At 61.8% G+C, this 19,175-nt stretch overlaps 1 protein-coding gene across 1 annotated transcript; it reads left to right on the top strand.

Moving 5' to 3' along the window:
* The first annotated feature begins 1,753 nt into the window (after positions 1-1,753).
* On the top strand, positions 1,754-18,604 carry ndufv1 (NADH:ubiquinone oxidoreductase core subunit V1). The gene is made up of 11 exons (XM_060853383.1): positions 1,754-1,821; positions 4,710-4,818; positions 5,552-5,625; positions 6,699-6,869; positions 7,528-7,711; positions 8,560-8,749; positions 9,665-9,877; positions 10,188-10,354; positions 13,163-13,244; positions 13,950-14,095; positions 18,258-18,604. Exons 2-11 carry the CDS (start codon positions 4,720-4,722, stop codon positions 18,339-18,341), a joined length of 1,410 nt encoding a protein of 469 aa, XP_060709366.1. The 5' UTR covers positions 1,754-1,821; positions 4,710-4,719; the 3' UTR covers positions 18,342-18,604.
* The last annotated feature ends 571 nt before the right edge of the window (positions 18,605-19,175 follow it).

Genomic DNA, 19,175 nt, shown 5'->3' with positions numbered 1-19,175 from the left:
ACACACTCTCTCCCCCCCTCACTCACTAACACGTACATACCCTCCCACACACTCTCCCCCCTCACTCACTAACACGTACATACCCTCCCACACACTCTCTCCCACACACTCACAACACTCTCTCTCTCCCCTTCACTCACACACACACACTGTCTCTCTCTCACACAGACACAAAGTCAACGGTGCGAATTTGCATTGGCAGACGAATTCCACTTTTTTCCAAAAGCACACAGTCTCCAGGCCGTCAGTCTGCGTTGCATTCTTCAAATTCCCATTTTGGGAAGAGAACCAGTCTGACTCAGGGTTGCAATGACCCTAACCTCACGCCTTTCATCCACTGTCTGAGCTGAGCTGTCACTCTCTTTTTTTCTCCCCTTAAACCTTGAGTGATCAACGTTTGTGCGAAGATTTGTAGCTCGGGTGCTCGTTGTTGTGGTTCTGTTTGCCGAGCTGGAAGTTTTTGTTGCAAAAGTTGCGTCCCCTGGCTAGGCGACATCATCAGTGCTCTGGAGCCTCCTGCGAAGCGCTTCTTTGATGTTTCTTCCGGTATTTATAGTGGTCGGTCCTTGCCGCTTCCGGGTGTCAGTTTCAGCTGTCCGCTGTAGTGGTTGGTATATTGGGTCCAGGTTGGTGTGTTTGTTGATGGAGTTTGTGGATGAATGCCATGCCTCTAGGAATTCTCTGGCTGTTCTCTGTCTGGCTTGCCCTATGATAGTGGTGTTTTCCCAGTCGAATTCATGTTGCTTGTTGTCTGGGTGTGTGGCTACTAGGGATAGCTGGTCGTGTCGTTTCGTGGCTAGTTGGTGTTCATGGATGCGGATTGTTAGCTGTCTTCCTGTTTGTCCTATATAGTGTTTTGTGCAGTCCTTGCATGGTATTTTGTAAAGTACATTAGTTTTGCTGATGTTGGGTATTGGCTCCTTTGTTCTGGTAAGTTGTTGTCTGAGGGTGGCTGTTGGTTTGTGTTTTATTATAAAATCTTGAGTGATCTTTGGGAATGAGACTGGAAAGAACTTCTGGGATTAATCAGTGCATCCCCCACCCTGAGGGATTAGAGATTTAGCAACAATCTGGGTTGGTTCAAAACTTTGCATAAGTTTCTTTAAACATCTTTTATTGTAAATTCTGCGTCCTGTTAGCTTTCTGATGAAGGAGCAGTGCTACAAAAGCTGGTGTTTGCAAATAAACCTGGTGCTGTGTGATTATAAGTTTGTCCACCACCCACTAAATAAAACACTACATCTTCCAAAGCCCATCTCCTGGGACAAAGTGGGGAGATTTGCCTTGACTAAACATGGCGGACGCCGCCCCCCCACGCTGCCGGAAGCGCCGCTGCCAGTGTCAAAGATGGCCGCCGGCAAGATGGCGGGGCCGGATGTTGCCCCAACGGACCCGAGAAAAGGGCGACAGGACCCGAGAGGTCGACCCTGTTGCCTCTCCACCCCACGCTGTACCCTCTCCAGCAGCTTGGCCTCGTCCGCCGGCTGTCTCCGTGTCAAACGAGGCCAAGCCGACCCCTTCTACAAAGATGGTCGCCTCTTTCGCGGGCGCCGCTCTGCCCCGCACCAAGATGGCGCCCACCCTATTCCGTTACCCGGATGGAGACGTCACAGTCGCCCCGCAGGAAGATGGCCGCCTCCCTATTACCGTTGGCGGACGCCGGAAGGGATGCGCCCCCGACAAAGATGGCGGGGCACCACTTCCGGCTCGGTCGGCGGAGATAAAGGGGAGGGGAGATGACGGTTTCCGGGTCAGAGGGCGCGGTGTGCACTGGCTTCCGGTTAGAGGAGAGAGACAGAGGATTCCAGGGTCAGAGAGAAGGTGAGACACCCCCCACCCCCAGGGGACAGGGACAGGGACACAGACCCCCCCCACCCCCAGGGGACAGGGACAGGGACACAGACCCCCACCACCCCCAGGGGACAGGGACACAGACCCCCCCACCCCCAGGGGACAGGGACACAGACACCCCCCACCCCCAGGGGACAGGGACAGGGACAGGGACACCCCCCCCACCCCCAGGGGACAGGGACACAGACCCCCCCACCCCCAGGGGACAGGGACACAGACACCCCCCACCCCCAGGGGACAGGGACAGGGACAGGGACACCCCCCCCACCCCCAGGGGACAGGGACACAGACCCCCCCACCCCCAGGAGACAGGGACACAGACCCCCACCACCCCCAGGGGACAGGGACACAGACTCCCACCACCCCCAGGGGACAGGGACACAGACACAGACACCCCCACCCCCAGGGGACAGGGACACAGACCCCCCCCACCCCCAGGGGACAGGGACACAGACCCCCCCCACCCCCAGGGGACAGGGACACAGACACCCCCACCCCCAGGGGACAGGGACACAGACACCCCCCACCCCCAGGGGACAGGGACACAGACACCCCCACCCCCAGGGGACACAGACACCCCCCCCACCCCCAGGGGACAGGGACACAGACCCCCCCACCCCCAGGGGACAGGGACATAGACACCCCCCACCCCCAGGGGACACAGACCCCCCACCCCCAGGGGACAGAGACACAGACCCCCCCACCCCCAGGGGACAGGGACACAGACACCTTCCACCTCCTTGTGGACAGGGGTGTGGGATGTACGGGAGGGGCTGAGGGGGACGTGGGGAAGGGGGAATTCCGTCCTGTTCCTGGATAAGGGGGTTGTGTTGGGGACGGTGGGGTGGGGGTGTCTCTCATCGTCCCCGGGGAGGGGGCGGAGTGGGGGTGTCTCGCATAGTCCCCGGGGAGGGAGGGGGGTGGGGGTGTCTCGCATCGTCCCGGGGGGAGTGGGGGTGTCTCGCATCGTCCCTGGGGGTGGGGGGGTGTCTCGCATCGTCCCTGGGGAGGGAGGGGTGGGGGGCAGATTCTCGACAGGAGATTTTAGGAGCCATTTGTAGAGTCACCGAGATCCAGGGCGTTAATCGAGACGGGGGTGGGGAGGGGGTTCTGTTATCATTAACGCCCCACACCCCCCACCCCATTTATTCCCCGGGACAGAGAGTCCAGGAGCAGGGGGAGGGTTATCCTGAACCTGGATAAAACCGGGAGTGTGGGGGAGGGAGGGTCATTCGAGGGGTTAGGGTGTGGGACGTGCTGCCTGAGGGTGTGGGGGAGGGAGGGTCATTCGAGGGGTTAGGGTGTGGGACGTGCTGCCTGAGGGTGTGGGGTAGGGAGGGTCATTCGAGGGGTTAGGGTGTGGGACGTGCTGCCTGAGGGTGTGGGGGAGGGAGGGTCATTCGAGGGGTTAGGGTGTGGGACGTGCTGCCTGAGAGTGTGGGGGAGGGAGGGTCATTCGAGGGGTTAGGGTGTGGGACGTGCTGCCTGAGGGTGTGGGGGGAGGGAGGGTCATTCGAGGGGTTAGGGTGTGGGACGTGCTGCCTGAGGGTGTGGGGTAGGGAGGGTCATTCGAGGGGTTAGGGTGTGGGACGTGCTGCCTGAGAGTGTGGGGGAGGGAGGGTCATTCGAGGGGTTAGGGTGTGGGACGTGCTGCCTGAGGGTGTGGGGGGAGGGAGGGTCATTCGAGGGGTTAGGGTGTGGGACGTGCTGCCTGAGGGTGTGGGGGGAGGGAGGGTCATTCGAGGGGTTAGGGTGTGGGACGTGCTGCCTGAGGGTGTGGGGGGAGGGAGGGTCATTCGAGGGGTTAGGGTGTGGGACGTGCTGCCTGAGGGTGTGGGGGGAGGGAGGGTCATTCGAGGGGTTAGGGTGTGGGACGTGCTGCCTGAGGGTGTGGGGGGAGGGAGGGTCATTCGAGGGGTTAGGGTGTGGGACGTGCTGCCTGAGGGTGTGGGGGGAGGGAGGGTCATTCGAGGGGTTAGGGTGTGGGACGTGCTGCCTGAGAGTGTGGGGGAGGGAGGGTCATTCGAGGGGTTAGGGTGTGGGACGTGCTGCCTGAGGGTGTGGGGGAGGGAGGGTCATTCGAGGGGTTAGGGTGTGGGACGTGCTGCCTGAGGGTGTGGGGGAGGGAGGGTCATTCGAGGGGTTAGGGTGTGGGACGTGCTGCCTGAGGGTGTGGGGGAGGGAGGGTCATTCGAGGGGTTAGGGTGTGGGACGTGCTGCCTGAGGGTGTGGGGGGAGGGAGGGTCATTCGAGGGGTTAGGGTGTGGGACGTGCTGCCTGAGAGTGTGGGGGGAGGGAGGGTCATTCGAGGGGTTAGGGTGTGGGACGTGCTGCCTGAGAGTGTGGGGGAGGGAGGGTCATTCGAGGGGTTAGGGTGTGGGACGTGCTGCCTGAGGGTGTGGGGGGAGGGAGGGTCATTCGAGGGGTTAGGGTGTGGGACGTGCTGCCTGAGGGTGTGGGGGAGGGAGGGTCATTCGAGGGGTTAGGGTGTGGGACGTGCTGCCTGAGAGTGTGGGGGAGGGAGGGTCATTCGAGGGGTTAGGGTGTGGGACGTGCTGCCTGAGGGTGTGGGGGGAGGGAGGGTCATTCGAGGGGTTAGGGTGTGGGACGTGCTGCCTGAGGGTGTGGGGGAGGGAGGGTCATTCGAGGGGTTAGGGTGTGGGACGTGCTGCCTGAGGGTGTGGGGGGAGGGTGGGTGTGGGGTAGAGCTGAGCAGGATGGTTGAGTTGAATGTTGTGTTGTTACTGTGTTCTCCCACACCTCTGTCTCTCTCTCTCTCTCTTCCCCACCCTCACTCTCGTCCCCCACTCTCACCCCCTCGCCCCCTCGCCCCCTCTCCCCCCTCCCCTCCCCCCCAGAGGGACAGCGATGTTGGCTGTGCGACAGGTTGTGGGTGCGTTGCGTCCTCCCCACTCTCCGGGAGCTGCGGTCCTGCCACTGAGAGCCATCGCCACCGCCCCCCCTCAGGTCAGTCCCCCCCCTCCTCGTCACCGTCACTGTCCCAGACAGGGGGAGGGTCACGGGGTCACTGACCCAGACAGGGGGAGGGTCACGGGGTCGCCGTCCCGGACAGGGGGAGGGTCGCGGGGTCGCCGTCCCAGACAGGGGGAGGGTCGCGGGGTCGCCGTCCCAGACAGGGGGAGGGTCGCGGGGTCGCCGTCCCAGACAGGGGGAGGGTCGCGGGGTCGCCGTCCCAGACAGGGGGAGGGTCGCGGGGTCGCCGTCCCAGACAGGGGGAGGGTCGCGGGGTCGCCGTCCCAGACAGGGGGAGGGTCGCGGGGTCGCCGTCCCAGACAGGGGGAGGGTCGCGGGGTCGCCGTCCCAGACAGGGGGAGGGTCGCGGGGTCGCCGTCCCAGACAGGGGGAGGGTCGCGGGGTCGCCGTCCCAGACAGGGGGAGGGTCGCGGGGTCGCCGTCCCAGACAGGGGGAGGGTCGCGGGGTCGCCGTCCCAGACAGGGGGAGGGTCGCGGGGTCGCCGTCCCAGACAGGGGGAGGGTCGCGGGGCCGCCGTCCCAGACAGGGGGAGGGTCGCGGGGGAAGGGCCTGGTCTCTGTTCCACACCGGACCCACCCCCCCATTGTCTGGGGAGAGGGGCTGCTACTGCTGTGGGGCTCTCGCTGACGTCTCTCTCCCCCTCCCCCTCCCCCTCCCCCTCCCCCTCCCCCTCCCCCACCCCCACCCCCACCCCCACCCTCACAGGCCAAGAGCAAGTACGGCCCGTTGAAGGATGAAGACCGGATCTTCACCAACCTGTACGGCCGCCATGATTGGAGGTGAGGGGGTGTGGGGGGGGAGGGGAAGTTGGGGGGGAGGGCGAGTGGGGGGAACAATATGGAGGCAAAGGTGGCTGCTTCAGCACCCCGTATTCCTGGCCTGTTCCTGCCCCCTCTCAGTTTGGGAGGAGTGGGTGGTGTGTCTAACTGTCCCGGCCCCCCTCTCCGTGTGTAACCCCGTATTCCCGGCCCCCCTCTCCGTGTGTAACCCCGTATTCCCGGCCCCCCTCTCTGTGTGTAACCCCGTATTCCCGGCCCCCCTCTCCGTGTGTAACCCCGTATTCCCGGCCCCCCTCTCCGTGTGTAACCCCGTATTCCCGGCCCCCCTCTCCGTGTGTAACCCCGTATTCCCGGCCCCCCTCTCCGTGTGTAACCCCGTATTCCCGGCCCCCCTCTCCGTGTGTAACCCCGTATTCCCGGTCCCCCCTCTCCGTGTGTAACCCCGTATTCCCGGTCCCCCCTCTCCGTGTGTAACCCCGTATTCCCGGCCCCCCTCTCCGTGTGTAACCCCGTATTCCCGGCCCCCCTCTCCGTGTGTAACCCCGTATTCCCGGTCCCCCCTCTCCGTGTGTAACCCCGTATTCCCGGTCCCCCCTCTCCGTGTGTAACCCCGTATTCCCGGCCCCTCTCTCCGTGTGTAACCCCGTATTCCCGGCCCCCCTCTCCGTGTGTAACCCCGTATTCCCGGCCCCCCTCTCCGTGTGTAACCCCGTATTCCCGGCCCCCCTCTCCGTGTGTAACCCCGTATTCCCGGCCCCCCTCTCCGTGTGTAACCCCGTATTCCCGGCCCCCCTCTCCGTGTGTAACCCCGTATTCCCGGCCCCCCTCTCCGTGTGTAACCCCGTATTCCCGGCCCCCCTCTCCGTGTGTAACCCCGTATTCCCGGCCCCCCTCTCCGTGTGTAACCCCGTATTCCCGGCCCCCCTCTCCGTGTGTAACCCCGGATTCCCGGCCCCCCTCTCCGTGTGTAATCCCGGATTCCCGGCCCCCCTCTCTGTGTGTAATCCCGGATTCCTGGCCCCCCTCTCCCTGTGTAATCCCGGATTCCCGGCCTGTGCTGTCCTCCTGCCCAGGTTGAAGGGAGCGCTGAGACGCGGAGACTGGTACAAGACGAAGGAGATCCTGCTGAAGGGAGTGGACTGGATCCTGGGCGAGGTGAAGACATCAGGATTGCGGGGAAGAGGGGGTGCCGGATTTCCGACAGGAATGAAGTGGGGCTTCATGAATAAACCATCGGATGGCAGGTCAGTCCCAAACCGGGAGCACCTGGATCAGGAATACACAGGAGCCGTGTAGAGGGAGCTTTACTCTGTATCTAACCCCGTGCTGTCCCTGTCCCTGGGAGTGTTTGATGGGGACAGTGTAGAGGGAGCTTTACTCTGTATCTAACCCCGTGCTGTCCCTGCCCTGGGATGGGGGGACAGTGTAGAGGGAGCTTTACTCTGTATCTAACCCCGTGCTGTCCCTGTCCCTGGGAGTGTTTGATGGGGGGGGGACAGTGTAGAGGGAGCTTTACGCTGTCTCGAACCCCGTGCTGTCCCTGTCCTGGGAGGGTTTGATGGGGACAGTGTAGAGGGAGCTTTACTCTGTATCTAACCCCGTGCTGTCCCTGCCCTGGGATGGGGGGACAGTGTAGAGGGAGCTTTACTCTGTATCTAACACCGTGCTGTCCCTGTCCTGGGGAGTGTTTGATGGGGGGACAGTGTAGAGGGAGCTTTACTCTGTATCTAACCCCGTGCTGTCCCTGTCCTGGGGAGTGTTTGATGGGGAGCTTTCCCCTGTGCCTGGGTGAGATGTGTTGGTCTGCCCTGTTGGATTGAGCTGTCTGTGAGGGAGAGAGAGAGAGAGAGGCCACTCCCTGAGTTGTTGAGTGCTGTGCTGTTCCCTGTCGCTCTGTTCCAGACCCAAGTACCTGGTGGTGAACGCAGATGAGGGGGAGCCGGGAACCTGTAAGGACCGGGAGATCATGAGGCACGACCCCCACAAGCTGATCGAAGGCTGTCTGGTGGCTGGCAGGTCGATGGGCGCCCAGGCAGCCTACATTTACATCAGGGGGGAATTCTACAACGAGGCATCGAACGTACAGGTCAGTGAGGGGAGGGAGACACGGCATGTATCCCCCCTCACCCCACCCCTGTCCCTACACCCCCTCCCTATCTCTGTAACCCCTACACCCCCTCCCTACCTCTGTCACCCCCTACACCCCTCCCTATCTCTGTCACCCATTCCAGCCCCTACACCCCCTCTCTAACTCTGTTACTCCCTCCAGCCCCTACACCCCCCTCCCTATCTCTGGAACCCCCCTCCAGCCCCTACACCCCCCTCCCTATCTCTGGAACCCCCTCCAGCCCTACACCCCCTCCCTATAGAAAGGAGACCAGAATTGCACACAATATTCCAACAGTGGCCTAACCAATGTCCTGTACAGCCACAACATGACCCTCCCAACTCCTGTACTCAATACTCTGACCAATAAAGGAAAGCATACCAAACGCTGCCTTCACTATCCTATCCACCTGCGACTCCACTTTCAAGGAGCTATGAACCTGCACTCCAAGGTCTCTTTGTTCAGCAACACTCCCTCGGACCTGGCCATTAAGTCCCGCTAAGATTTGCTTTCCCAAAATGCAGCCGCTCAGTTAAGCTCCTCTCTCAGTCAGCTCCTGTCCGTCATTTCTGATGACGTGTGTGTGTTCGCGACACCCACATCCTGCGAATTGAGGAGCGTTTGCCATGTTGACAAATAAAAGTCAGTGGGGAGAGGTTACCGTTTAAAGGCAGACAGGCTAAGGTCCCCTCAATGGAGTTTATTTGAAAGTGTAAAACTACAAAGATGTTTCAGGATGGACGAAGGGCCGGGATTGGAGCGTTTGGGTTTGGGTTTGACGGTGGTGAGGCCTCTAATGTTCCTGACCCCTTGATGTGCCCCAACAGGTCGCCATTAAGGAGGCGTACGAGGCTGGGCTAATCGGCAAGAACGCTTGCGGCTCTGGGTACGACTTTGACGTGTATGTGTTCCGAGGGGCCGGCGCCTACATCTGTGGGGAGGAGACTGCCCTCATCGAGTCCCTGGAGGGCAAGCAGGGGAAACCCCGACTGAAGCCCCCCTTCCCTGCTGACGTGGGTAAGCCCCAGGACCACCCTCTGGGAGGGAGGGGAGCGTGGGGGTAAAGGCTGAGGAGAGGGGCGCGACGGAGGAGGAGGTGGGTTTGATGGGAGGGGGGAGAGGGGGCTGAAGGCTGAGGAGAGGGGGGCGACGGAGGAGGAGGTGGGTTTGAGTGTGAGGGAGGGGAGGGGGGAGAGGGGGGCGATGGAGGAGGAGGTGGGTTTGAGGGGATGGAGTGTGAGGGAGGCAGGGGGAAGGGGGTGAAGGTTGAGGAGAGGGGGTGATGGAGGAGGAGGTGGTTTTGAGGCGATGGAGTGTGAGGGAGGGAGGGGAGAGGGGGTGAAGGCTGAGGAGAGGGGGGCGACAGAGGAGGAGGTGAGTTTGAGGGGGAGGGGGGAGAGGGGGGCGATGGAGGAGGAGGTGGGTTTGAGGGGATGGAGTGTGAGGGAGGCAGGGGGAAGGGGGTGAAGGTTGAGGAGAGGGGGTGATGGAGGAGGAGGTGGTTTTGAGGCGATGGAGTGTGAGGGAGGGAGGGGAGAGGGGGTGAAGGCTGAGGAGAGGGGGGCGATGGAGGAGGAGGTGGGTTTGAGTGTGAGGGAGGGGAGGGGGGAAGAGGGGGTGAAGGCTGAGGAGAGGGGGTGATGGAGGAGGAGGTGGGTTTGAGGCGATGGAGTGTGAGGGAGGGAGGGGGAAGGGGGTGAAGGTTGAGGAGAGGGGGGCGATGGAGGAGGTGGGTTTGAGGGGATGAGTGTGAGGGAGGGAGGGGCGAGGGAGTGAAGGTTGAGTAGAGGGGGGCGATGGAGGAGGAGGTGGGTTTGAGGGGATGGAGTGCAGGGGGAGGGCGTGTGGGATCGGATGTTGACCGTTGACCGTTGACCCTCGGCCCCCGCCCCCTCACTGTCTCTCTCCCCCCTCCCCCCCCCTCCCCCCCAGGTGTGTTTGGCTGCCCGACGACGGTTGCTAACGTGGAGACGGTTGCGGTGTCGCCCACCATTTGTCGACGCGGCGGCGCGTGGTTCCACAGTTTTGGGCGCGAGCGTAACTCGGGAACCAAACTCTTCAACATCTCCGGCCACGTCAACAACCCCTGCACCGTGGAGGAGGAGATGTCCATCCCCCTCAAGGAGCTCATCGAGAGGCACGCCGGTAGGCGAGGGAGCAGGCTTCGCCGTGCGCTAGGCCGGGGGTGGGAACCAACCTCTGACCTCCCTGCCCGGGCTCAGCTCAGGCCTCGCTCAGCCCTCCCCCGTGTAACAGGCCGGGGAATGGACCGAATGGCCTGGCGCTGTTCCCTCTGTGGGACAGGCTGGGGAAGGGGCTGAATGGCCTGGTGCTGTTCCCCCCCCCACCGTGGGACAGGCTGGGGAAAGGGGCTGAATGGCCTGGTGCTGTACCCTTGGGGTTGGAGCTCGGTTTGCGAGGCGTTGCTAACCCGTGTGGGATCTTCCTGTGCCAGGTGGTGTGACCGGAGGCTGGGATAATCTCCTGGCCGTCATTCCCGGCGGATCATCCACGCCCCTGATCCCCAAGTCGGTCTGTGAGGACGTGATGATGGACTTTGACGCTCTGATCGAGGCTCAGACGGCCCTGGGAACAGCCGCTGTTATCGTCATGGATAAATCTGTACGTACACCAGGGGGAGCCACTGTGTCCCCGCCCTGGGAGGGTGTAGAGGGAGCTTTACTCTGTATCTAACACCGTGCTGTCCCTGTCCTGGGATGGGGGACAGTGTAGAGGGAGCTTTACTCTGTATCTAACACCGTGCTGTCCCTGTCCTGGGGAGTGTTTGATGGGGGGACAGTGTAGAGGGAGCTTTACTCTGTATCTAACACTGTGCTGTCCCTGTCCTGGGATGGGGGACAGTGTAGAGGGAGCTTTACTCTGTATCTAACCCCATGCTGTCCCTGTCCCTGGGAGGGTGTAGGGAAAACAGCCCCAGCCTGTTCAGCCTCTCCCTGTAGCTCAGACCCTCCAACCCTGGCAACATCCTTGTAAATCTTTTCTGAACCCTTTCAAGTTTCACAATATCTTTCCGATCGGAAGGAGACCAGAATTGCACCCAATATTCCAACAGTGCCCTAACCAATGTCCTGTACAGCCGCAACATGACCTCCCAACCCCTGTACTCAATACTCTGACCAATAAAGGAAAGCATACCAAACGCTGCCTTCACTATCCTATCTACCTGCGACTCCACTTTCAAGGAGCTATGAACCTGCACTCCAAGGTCTCTTTGTTCAGCAACACTCCCCAGGACCTTACCATTAAGTGGATAAGTCCTGCTAAGATTTGCTTTCCCAAAATGCAGCCCCTCACATTTATCTGAATTAAACTCCATCTGCCCCTTCTCAGCCCATTGGCCCATCTGGTCCAGATCCTGTTGTAATCTGAGGGAACCCTCTTCGCTGTCCACTACACCCTCCGATTTTGGGGTCATCTGCAAACTTACTCACTGTACCCCTTATGCTCACATCCAAATCATTTATGTAAATGACAAAAAGTAGAGGACCCAGCACCGATCCTTGTGGCACTCCCCTGGTCACAGGCCTCCAGTCTGAAAAACAACCCTCCACCACCACCCTCTGTCTTCTACCTTTGAGCCAGTTCTGTATCCAAATGGCTAGTTCTCCCTGTATCCCATGAGATCTAACCTTGCTAATCAGTCTCCCATGGGGAACCTTGTCGAACGCCTTACTGAAGTCCATATAGATCACATCTACCGCTCTGCCCTCATCAATCCTCTTTGTTACTTCCTCAAAAAACTCATTGAAGTTTGTGAGACATGATTTCCCACACACAAAGCCATGTTGACTATCCCGAATCAGTCCTTGCCTTTCCAAATACATGTCCATCCTGTCCCTCGGGATTCCCTCCAACAATGTGCTCCGGTTTCCTCCCACAGTCCAAAGATGTGCGGGTCAGGTGGTTTGGCCGTGCTAAATTGCCCGTGGTGTTAGGTGCATTAGTCAGGGGAATGGGTCTGAGTGGGTTACTCTTCAGAGGGTCGGTATGGACTTGTTGGGCCGAAGGGCCTGTTTCCACACTGTAGGGAATCTAATCTAGTCTAAAAAACGTGCCCACCACCGTGGTCAGGCTCACCGGTCTGTCGTTCCCTGGCTTTCAAACATCACTGACGCCTCCATGATCTCGTCTGTTCGAGCCCTGCAGTGTAGTCCATCTGGTCCAGGCGGTTTATCCACCTTCAGACCATTGGGTTTCTCTAGCACCTTCTCTTTGGTGCCAGCCATCGCACCCAGCTCTGTGCCCCACCCTCCCTCCCTGACAGGTCTTGTGTCTTCCAGAGTAATAATTCCGCTCCTCGGATCGGAAAGATGTTGTGAAACTTGAAAGGGTTCAGAAAAGATTTACAAGGATGTTGCCAGGGTTGGAGGGTCTGAGCTACAGGGAGAGGCTGAACAGGCTGGGGCTGTTTTCCCTGGAGCGTCGGAGGCTGAGGGGTGACCTTATAGAGGTTTATAAAACCATGAGGGGCATGGATAGGGTAAATAGGCAAAGTCTTTTCCCCTGGGGTGGGGGAGTCCAGAACTAGAGGGACATAGGTTTAGGGTGAGAGGGGAAAGGGATCTAAGGGGCAACTTTTTCCCCCAGAGGGTGGTACGTGTATGGAATGAGCTGCCAGAGGAAGTGGTGGAGGCTGGTACAATGACAGCATTTAAGAGGCAGGTGGATGGGTTTATGAATGGGAAGGGTTTGGAGGGATATGGGGTAAAAACAATGACTGCAGATGCTGGAAACTGGATTCTGAGATGAGAGTGGTGCTGGAAAAGCACAGGAGCAGGAAGGGATATGGGCCACGTGCTTGCAAAAGAGACGAGAGTAGGTTAGGATATCTGGGTCAGCATGGAGGGGTTGGGCCGAAGGGTCTGTATCCGTGCTGTCCATCTCTAATTGGGACTAGATTAGGTTAGGATATCTGGGACAGCATGGAGGAGATGGGCCAAAGGGTCTGTTTCCGCGCTGTCCATCTCTAAATGGGGCTAGATTAGGTTAGGATATCTGGGACAGCATGGAGGGGTTGGGCCGAAGGGTCTGTTTCCGTGCTGTACATCTCTAAATGGGGCTAGATTAGGTTAGGATATCTGGGACAGCATGGAGGAGATGGGCCGAAGGGTCTGTTTCTGTGCTGTCCATCTCTAAATGGGCTAGATTAGGTTAGGATATCTGGGACAGCATGGAGGGGTTGGGCCGAAGGGTCTGTTTCCGTGCTGTCCGTCTCTGTGCCTAGTTCAGCAGTGAGGTTTCCCAGCTGCCCAGTGCCTGTGCCCGCTCGTGTTGTACTGCCCGGTATTTCTGGAACCTCGAGCGACGTTGCCGGGGGGATGGGGTGGGGGGGTGGTCAGTGAGTGTTGTAATGTGTGTGGGGGTGTCTCTGTCTGCTCCCCCCTCCCCACTCCCCCCTCCCCCCTGCAGGCTGATGTGATACGCTGCATCGCCCGTCTGATGGAATTCTACAAACACGAGAGCTGTGGGCAGTGTACACCGTGTCGGGAAGGTGAGCACACTCCCACCACCCTCAGCGGGATGGCCAGGGGGTAGGGGGAGCAGGCTGGCTGGGAGGGGAGGGAGGGGGACAGGAGGGATGTGCGCTCTCTCACCCCTGTGTCCCCCGCTCCCTGGGACTGTGTGCGCGCTCTCTAACCCCTGTGTCCCCTCTCCCTGGGACTGTGTGCGTGCTCTCTAACCCCTGTGTCCCCTCTCCCTGGGACTGTGTGCGCGCTCTCTAACCCCTGTGTCCTCTCTCCCCGGGACTGTGTGCTCTCTAACCCCTGTGTCCCTCTCTCCCTGGGACTGTGCGCTCTCTAACCCCTGTGTCCCTCTCTCCCTGGGACTGTGCGCTCTCTAACCCCTGTGTCCCTCTCTCCCTGGGACTGTGTGCTCTCTAATCCCTGTGTCCCCTCTCCCTGGGACTGTGTGCTCTCTAATCCCTGTGTCCCCTCTCCCTGGGACTGTGTGCGCGCTCTCTAACCCCTGTGTCCCCTCTCCCTGGGACTGTGTGCTCTCTAACCCCTGTGTCCCTCTCTCCCTGGGACTGTGTGCTCTCTAATCCCTGTGTCCCCTCTCCCTGGGACTGTGTGCGCGCTCTCTAACCCCTGTGTCCCCTCTCCCTGGGACTGTGTGCTCTCTAACCCCTGTGTCCCTCTCTCCCTGGGACTGTGTGCTCTCTAACCCCTGTGTCCCTCTCTCCCTGGCTGTGTAGGGGTGGACTGGATGAACCAGATGTTGTGGAGGTTTGTAAAGGGGGACGCCCTGCCCTCTGAGATCGCGATGCTCTGGGAGATTAGTAAACAGATCGAAGGCCACACCATCTGTGCTCTCGGGGACGGAGCGGCCTGGCCCGCGCAGGTATAACTCCCAGCCTCTCTCTGTCCGGCGCTCGCGCTCTCTCTCTGTCCGGCGCTCGCGCTCTCTCTCTGTCCGGCGCTCGCGCTCTCTCTCTGTCCGGCGCTCGCGCTCTCTCTCTGTCCGGCGCTCGCGCTCTCTCTCTGTCCGGCGCTCGCGCTCTCTCTCTGTCCGGCGCTCGCGCTCTCTCTCTGTCCGGCGCTCGCGCTCTCTCTCTGTCCGGCGCTCGCGCTCTCTCTCTGTCCGGCGCTCGCGCTCTCTCTCTGTCCGGCGCTCGCGCTCTCTCTCTGTCCGGCGCTCGCGCTCTCTCTCTGTCCGGCGCTCGCGCGCTCTCTCTGTCCGGCGCTCGCGCGCTCTCTCTGTCCGGCGCTCGCGCGCTCTCTCTCTCTGGCGCTCGCGCGCTCTCTCTCTCTCTGGCGCTCATGCTTGCTCTCTCTCTGGCGCGCGCTCTCTCTCCTTCTCTGTCTCTCACTTTCTTGGTCCTCCCCTCACCCTCCCTCGTTCTCTTTCTCTCTGTCTCCCTGGCCCACGTGCGCTCACTGTAACTCTTTCCACCCCCCCACCCCCGTCTGTCTCTCTTTCCCTCCCTCCTGTGTGTGTCTCTCTCTCTCCCCGATCTGTGTGTCTCTCTCTCTCTCCCCCTGTGTGTCTCTCTCTCTCTCCCCCCGTGTCTCACACTCTCTCCCTGTGTCTGTCTGTCTCTGTCTCTCTCTCCCCTCCTCCCCCCTTCTCCCGTTTGTGTGTGCCTCTCTCTCCCCCTGTGTGTATCTCTCTCTGTCTACCCCTGTGTGTGTGTCTCTCTCTCCCCCCATTTGTGTGTGTGTGTCTCTCTCTCTCTCTCCCCCCGTGTCTGTTTCTGCCCCCCGTTCTCTCACTTTCTCTCTCTCTCCCTGTGTCTCACTCTCTCTCTCCCTCTCCCTGTCGCGCTCTCTCCCTCTCCCTGTCGCGCTCTCTCCCTCTCCCTGTCGCGCTCTCTCCCTCTCCCCCTCGCGCTCTCTCCCTCTCTCTGTCGCGCTCTCTCCCTCTCCCTGTCGCGCTCTCTCCCTCTCCCTGTCGCGCTCTCTCCCTCTCCCTGTCGCGCTCTCTCCCTCCCCTGTCGCGCTCTCTCCCTCTCCCTGTCGCGCTCTCTCCCTCTCCCTCTCGCGCTCTCTCCCTCTCCCTCTCGCGCTCTCTCCCTCTCCCCTCTCGCGCTCTCTCCCTCTCCCTCTCGCGCTCTCTCCCTCTCCCTGTCGCGCTCTCTCTCCCTCTCCCTGTCGCGCTCTCTCCCTCTCCCTGTCGCGCTCTCTCCCTCTCCCTGTCGCGCTCTCTCTCCTCTCCCTGTCGCGCGCTCTCCCTCTCCCTGTCGCGCGCTCTCCCTCTCCCTGTCGCGCGCTCTCCCTCTCCCTGTCGCGCTCTCTCCCTCTCCCTGTCGCGCTCTCTCCCTCTCCCTGTCGCGCTCTCTCCCTCTCCCTGTCGCGCTCTCTCCCTCTCCCTGTCGCGCTCTCTCTCCCTCTCCCTGTCGCGCTCTCTCCCTCTCCCTGTCGCGCTCTCTCCCCTCTCCCTGTCGCGCTCTCTCCCTCTCCCTGTCGCGCTCTCTCCCTCTCCCTGTCGCGCTCTCTCCCTCTCCCTGTCGCGCTCTCTCCCTCTCCCTCTCGCGCTCTCTCCCTCTCCCTCTCGCGCTCTCTCCCTCTCCCTCTCGCGCTCTCTCCCCCTCTCGCGCTCTCTCCCTCTCCCTCTCGCGCTCTCTCCCTCTCCCTCTCTCGCGCTCTCTCCCTCTCCCTCTCGCGCTCTCTCCCTCTCCCTCTCGCGCTCTCTCCCTCTCCCTCTCGCGCTCTCTCCCTCTCCCTCTCGCGCTCTCTCCCTCTCCCTCTCGCGCTCTCTCCCTCTCCCTCTCGCGCTCTCTCCCTCTCCCTCTCGCGCTCTCTCCCTCTCCCTCTCGCGCTCTCTCCCTCTCCCTCTCGCGCTCTCTCTCCCTCTCCCTCTCGCGCTCTCTCCCTCTCCCTCTCGCGCTCTCTCCCTCTCCCTCTCGCGCTCTCCCCTCTCCCTCTCGCGCTCTCTCCCTCTCCCTCTCGCGCTCTCGCCCTCCCTCTCTCGCGCTCTCTCCCTCTCCCTCTCGCCTCTCTCCCTCTCCCTCTCGCGCTCTCTCCCTCTCCCTCTCGCGCTCTCTCCCTCTCCCTCTCGCGCGCTCTCCCTCTCCCTCTCCCTCTCTCTCCCTCTCCCTCTCTCGCCCTCTCCCTCTCCCTCTCTCGCGCTCTCTCCCTCTCGCGCTCTCTCCCTCTCGCGCTCTCTCCCTCTCCCTCTCGCGCTCTCTCCCTCTCCCTCTCGCGCTCTCTCCCTCTCCCTCTCGCGCTCTCTCCCTCTCCCTCTCGCGCTCTCTCCCTCTCCCTCTCGCGCTCTCTCCCTCTCCCTCTCCCCTCCCTCTCGCGCTCTCTCTCCCTCTCCCTCTCGCGCTCTCTCCCTCTCCCTCTCGCGCTCTCTCTCCCTCTCCCTCTCGCGCTCTCTCCCTCTCCCTCTCGCGCTCTCTCCCTCTCCCTCTCGCGCTCTCTCCCTCTCCCTCTCGCGCTCTCTCCCTCTCCCTCTCGCGCTCTCTCCCTCTCCCTCTCGCGCTCTCTCCCTCTCCCTCTCGCGCTCTCTCCCTCTCCCTCTCGCGCGCTCTCCCTCTCCCTCTCGCGCTCTCTCCCTCTCCCTCTCGCGCTCTCTCCCTCTCCCTCTCGCGCTCTCTCCCTCTCCCTCTCGCGCTCTCTCCCTCTCCCTCTCGCGCTCTCTCCCTCTCCCTCTCGCGCTCTCTCCCTCTCCCTCTCGCGCTCTCTCCCTCTCCCTCTCGCGCTCTCTCCCTCTCCCTCTCGCGCTCTCTCCCTCTCCCTCTCGCGCTCTCTCCCTCTCCCTCTCGCGCTCTCTCCCTCTCCCTCTCGCGCTCTCTCCCTCTCCCTCTCGCGCTCTCTCCCTCTCCCTCTCGCGCTCTCTCCCTCTCCCTCTCGCGCTCTCTCCCTCTCCCTCTCGCGCTCTCTCCCTCTCCCTCTCGCGCTCTCTCCCTCTCCCTCTCGCGCTCTCTCCCTCTCCCTCTCGCGCTCTCTCCCTCTCCCTCTCGCGCTCTCTCCCTCTCCCTCTCGCGCTCTCTCCCTCTCCCTCTCGCGCTCTCTCTCTCTCCCCCTCTCGCGCTCTCTCTCTCCCTCTCCCTCTCGCGCTCTCTCCCTCTCCCTGTCGCGCTCTCTCCCTCTCCCTCTCGCGCTCTCTCCCTCTCCCTGTCGCGCTCTCTCCCTCTCCCTGTCGCGCTCTCTCCCTCTCCCTGTCGCGCTCTCTCCCTCTCCCTGTCGCGCTCTCTCCCTCTCCCTGTCGCGCTCTCTCCCTCTCCCTGTCGCGCTCTCTCCCTCTCCCTGTCGCGCTCTCTCCCTCTCCCTGTCGCGCTCTCTCCCTCTCCCTGTCGCGCTCTCTCCCTCTCCCTGTCGCGCTCTCTCCCTCTCCCTGTCGCGCTCTCTCCCTCTCCCTGTCGCGCTCTCTCCCTCTCCCTGTCGCGCTCTCTCCCTCTCCCTGTCGCGCTCTCTCCCTCTCCCTGTCGCGCTCTCTCCCTCTCCCTGTCGCGCTCTCTCCCTCTCCCTGTCGCGCTCTCTCCCTCTCCCTGTCGCGCTCTCTCCCTCTCCCTGTCGCGCTCTCTCCCTCTCCCTGTCGCGCTCTCTCCCTCTCCCTGTCGCGCTCTCTCCCTCTCCCTGTCGCGCTCTCTCCCTCTCCCTGTCGCGCTCTCTCCCTCTCCCTGTCGCGCTCTCTCCCTCTCCCTGTCGCGCTCTCTCCCTCTCCCTGTCGCGCTCTCTCCCTCTCCCTGTCGCGCTCTCTCCCTCTCCCTCTCGCGCTCTCTCCCTCTCTCCTCTCGCGCTCTCTCCCTCTCCCTCTCGCGCTCTCTCCCTCTCCCTCTCGCGCTCTCTCCCTCTCCCTCTCGCGCTCTCTCCCTCTCCCTCTCGCGCTCTCTCCCTCTCCCTCTCGCGCTCTCTCCCTCTCCCTCTCGCGCTCGCTCCCTCTCCCTCTCGCGCTCTCTCCCTCTCCCTCTCGCGCGCTCTCCCTCTCCCTCTCGCGCTCTCTCCCTCTCCCTCTCGCGCTCTCTCCCTCTCCCTCTCGCGCTCTCTCCCTCTCCCTCTCGCGCTCTCTCCCCACCCCCTTGCCCCTGCCTGCTCTAATGGATGTCCCCTTGGTCCAGGGTTTGATCCGACATTTCCGCCCAGAGATGGAGAAGAGGATGGTGGAGTTCCAGGCAGCTGGAACGTCGAGAGCTGCTGTGTGAGCCGAGCCTGGAGCGGGACAGGGGGAGAGAGAGGGAGAGTGTGTGTGTGTGTGTGTCTGTGTGTCTGAGTGTGTGTCTCTCTGTCTGTTGGTGTGTGTGTGTGTGTGTGTGTGTGTGTGTGTGTGAGGACCGTATTTATCGGCGTGGCACTCTGTATTGGCTGTCGATTTTCCCCAACACGGACACAGCAGCGTTTCGGTTCAGGCCGATGGGTTTTCCTGGTGATATTGTGTGGACCCAATAAACTCCCTGTTTCAGTGTGATCGGGACGTGTGCTGAATTCACTCAGTAACCCCCCTCACCCCCAGGATGTACAGCTTTCACCCTATCCCTGTAACATCCAACACCCCCTCCCTATCCCTGTAACCCCCTACACCCCCTCCCTATCTCTGTAACCCCCTCCAGCCCCTACACCCCCTCCCTATCTCTGTAACCCCCTCCAGCCCCTACACCCCCTCCCTGTCCCTGTAACACCCTCCAGCCCCTACACCCCCTCCCTATCCCTGTAACCCCCTCCAGCCCCTACACCCCCTCCCTATCTCTGTAACCCCCTGCACCCCCTCCCTATCTCTGTAACCCCCTCCAGCCCCGACACCCCCTCCCTATCTCTGTAACCCCCTACACCCCCTCCCTATCTCTGTAACCCCCTGCACCCCCTCCCTATCTCTGTAACCCCCTGCACCCCCTCCCTATCTCTGTAACCCCCTCCAGCCCCGACACCCCCTCCCTATCTCTGTAACCCCCTACACCCCCTCCCTATCTCTGTAACCCCCTGCACCCCCTCCCTATCTCTGTAACCCTCTCCAGCCCCTACACCCCCTCCCTATCTCTGTA

Source organism: Hemiscyllium ocellatum, chromosome 40 (genome assembly GCF_020745735.1).
Source record: "Hemiscyllium ocellatum isolate sHemOce1 chromosome 40, sHemOce1.pat.X.cur, whole genome shotgun sequence".
Taxonomy (NCBI): domain Eukaryota; kingdom Metazoa; phylum Chordata; class Chondrichthyes; order Orectolobiformes; family Hemiscylliidae; genus Hemiscyllium; species Hemiscyllium ocellatum.
The sequence above is the reverse complement of the archived record's forward strand: the minus strand, read 5'-3'. Positions and strand labels throughout refer to the sequence as shown.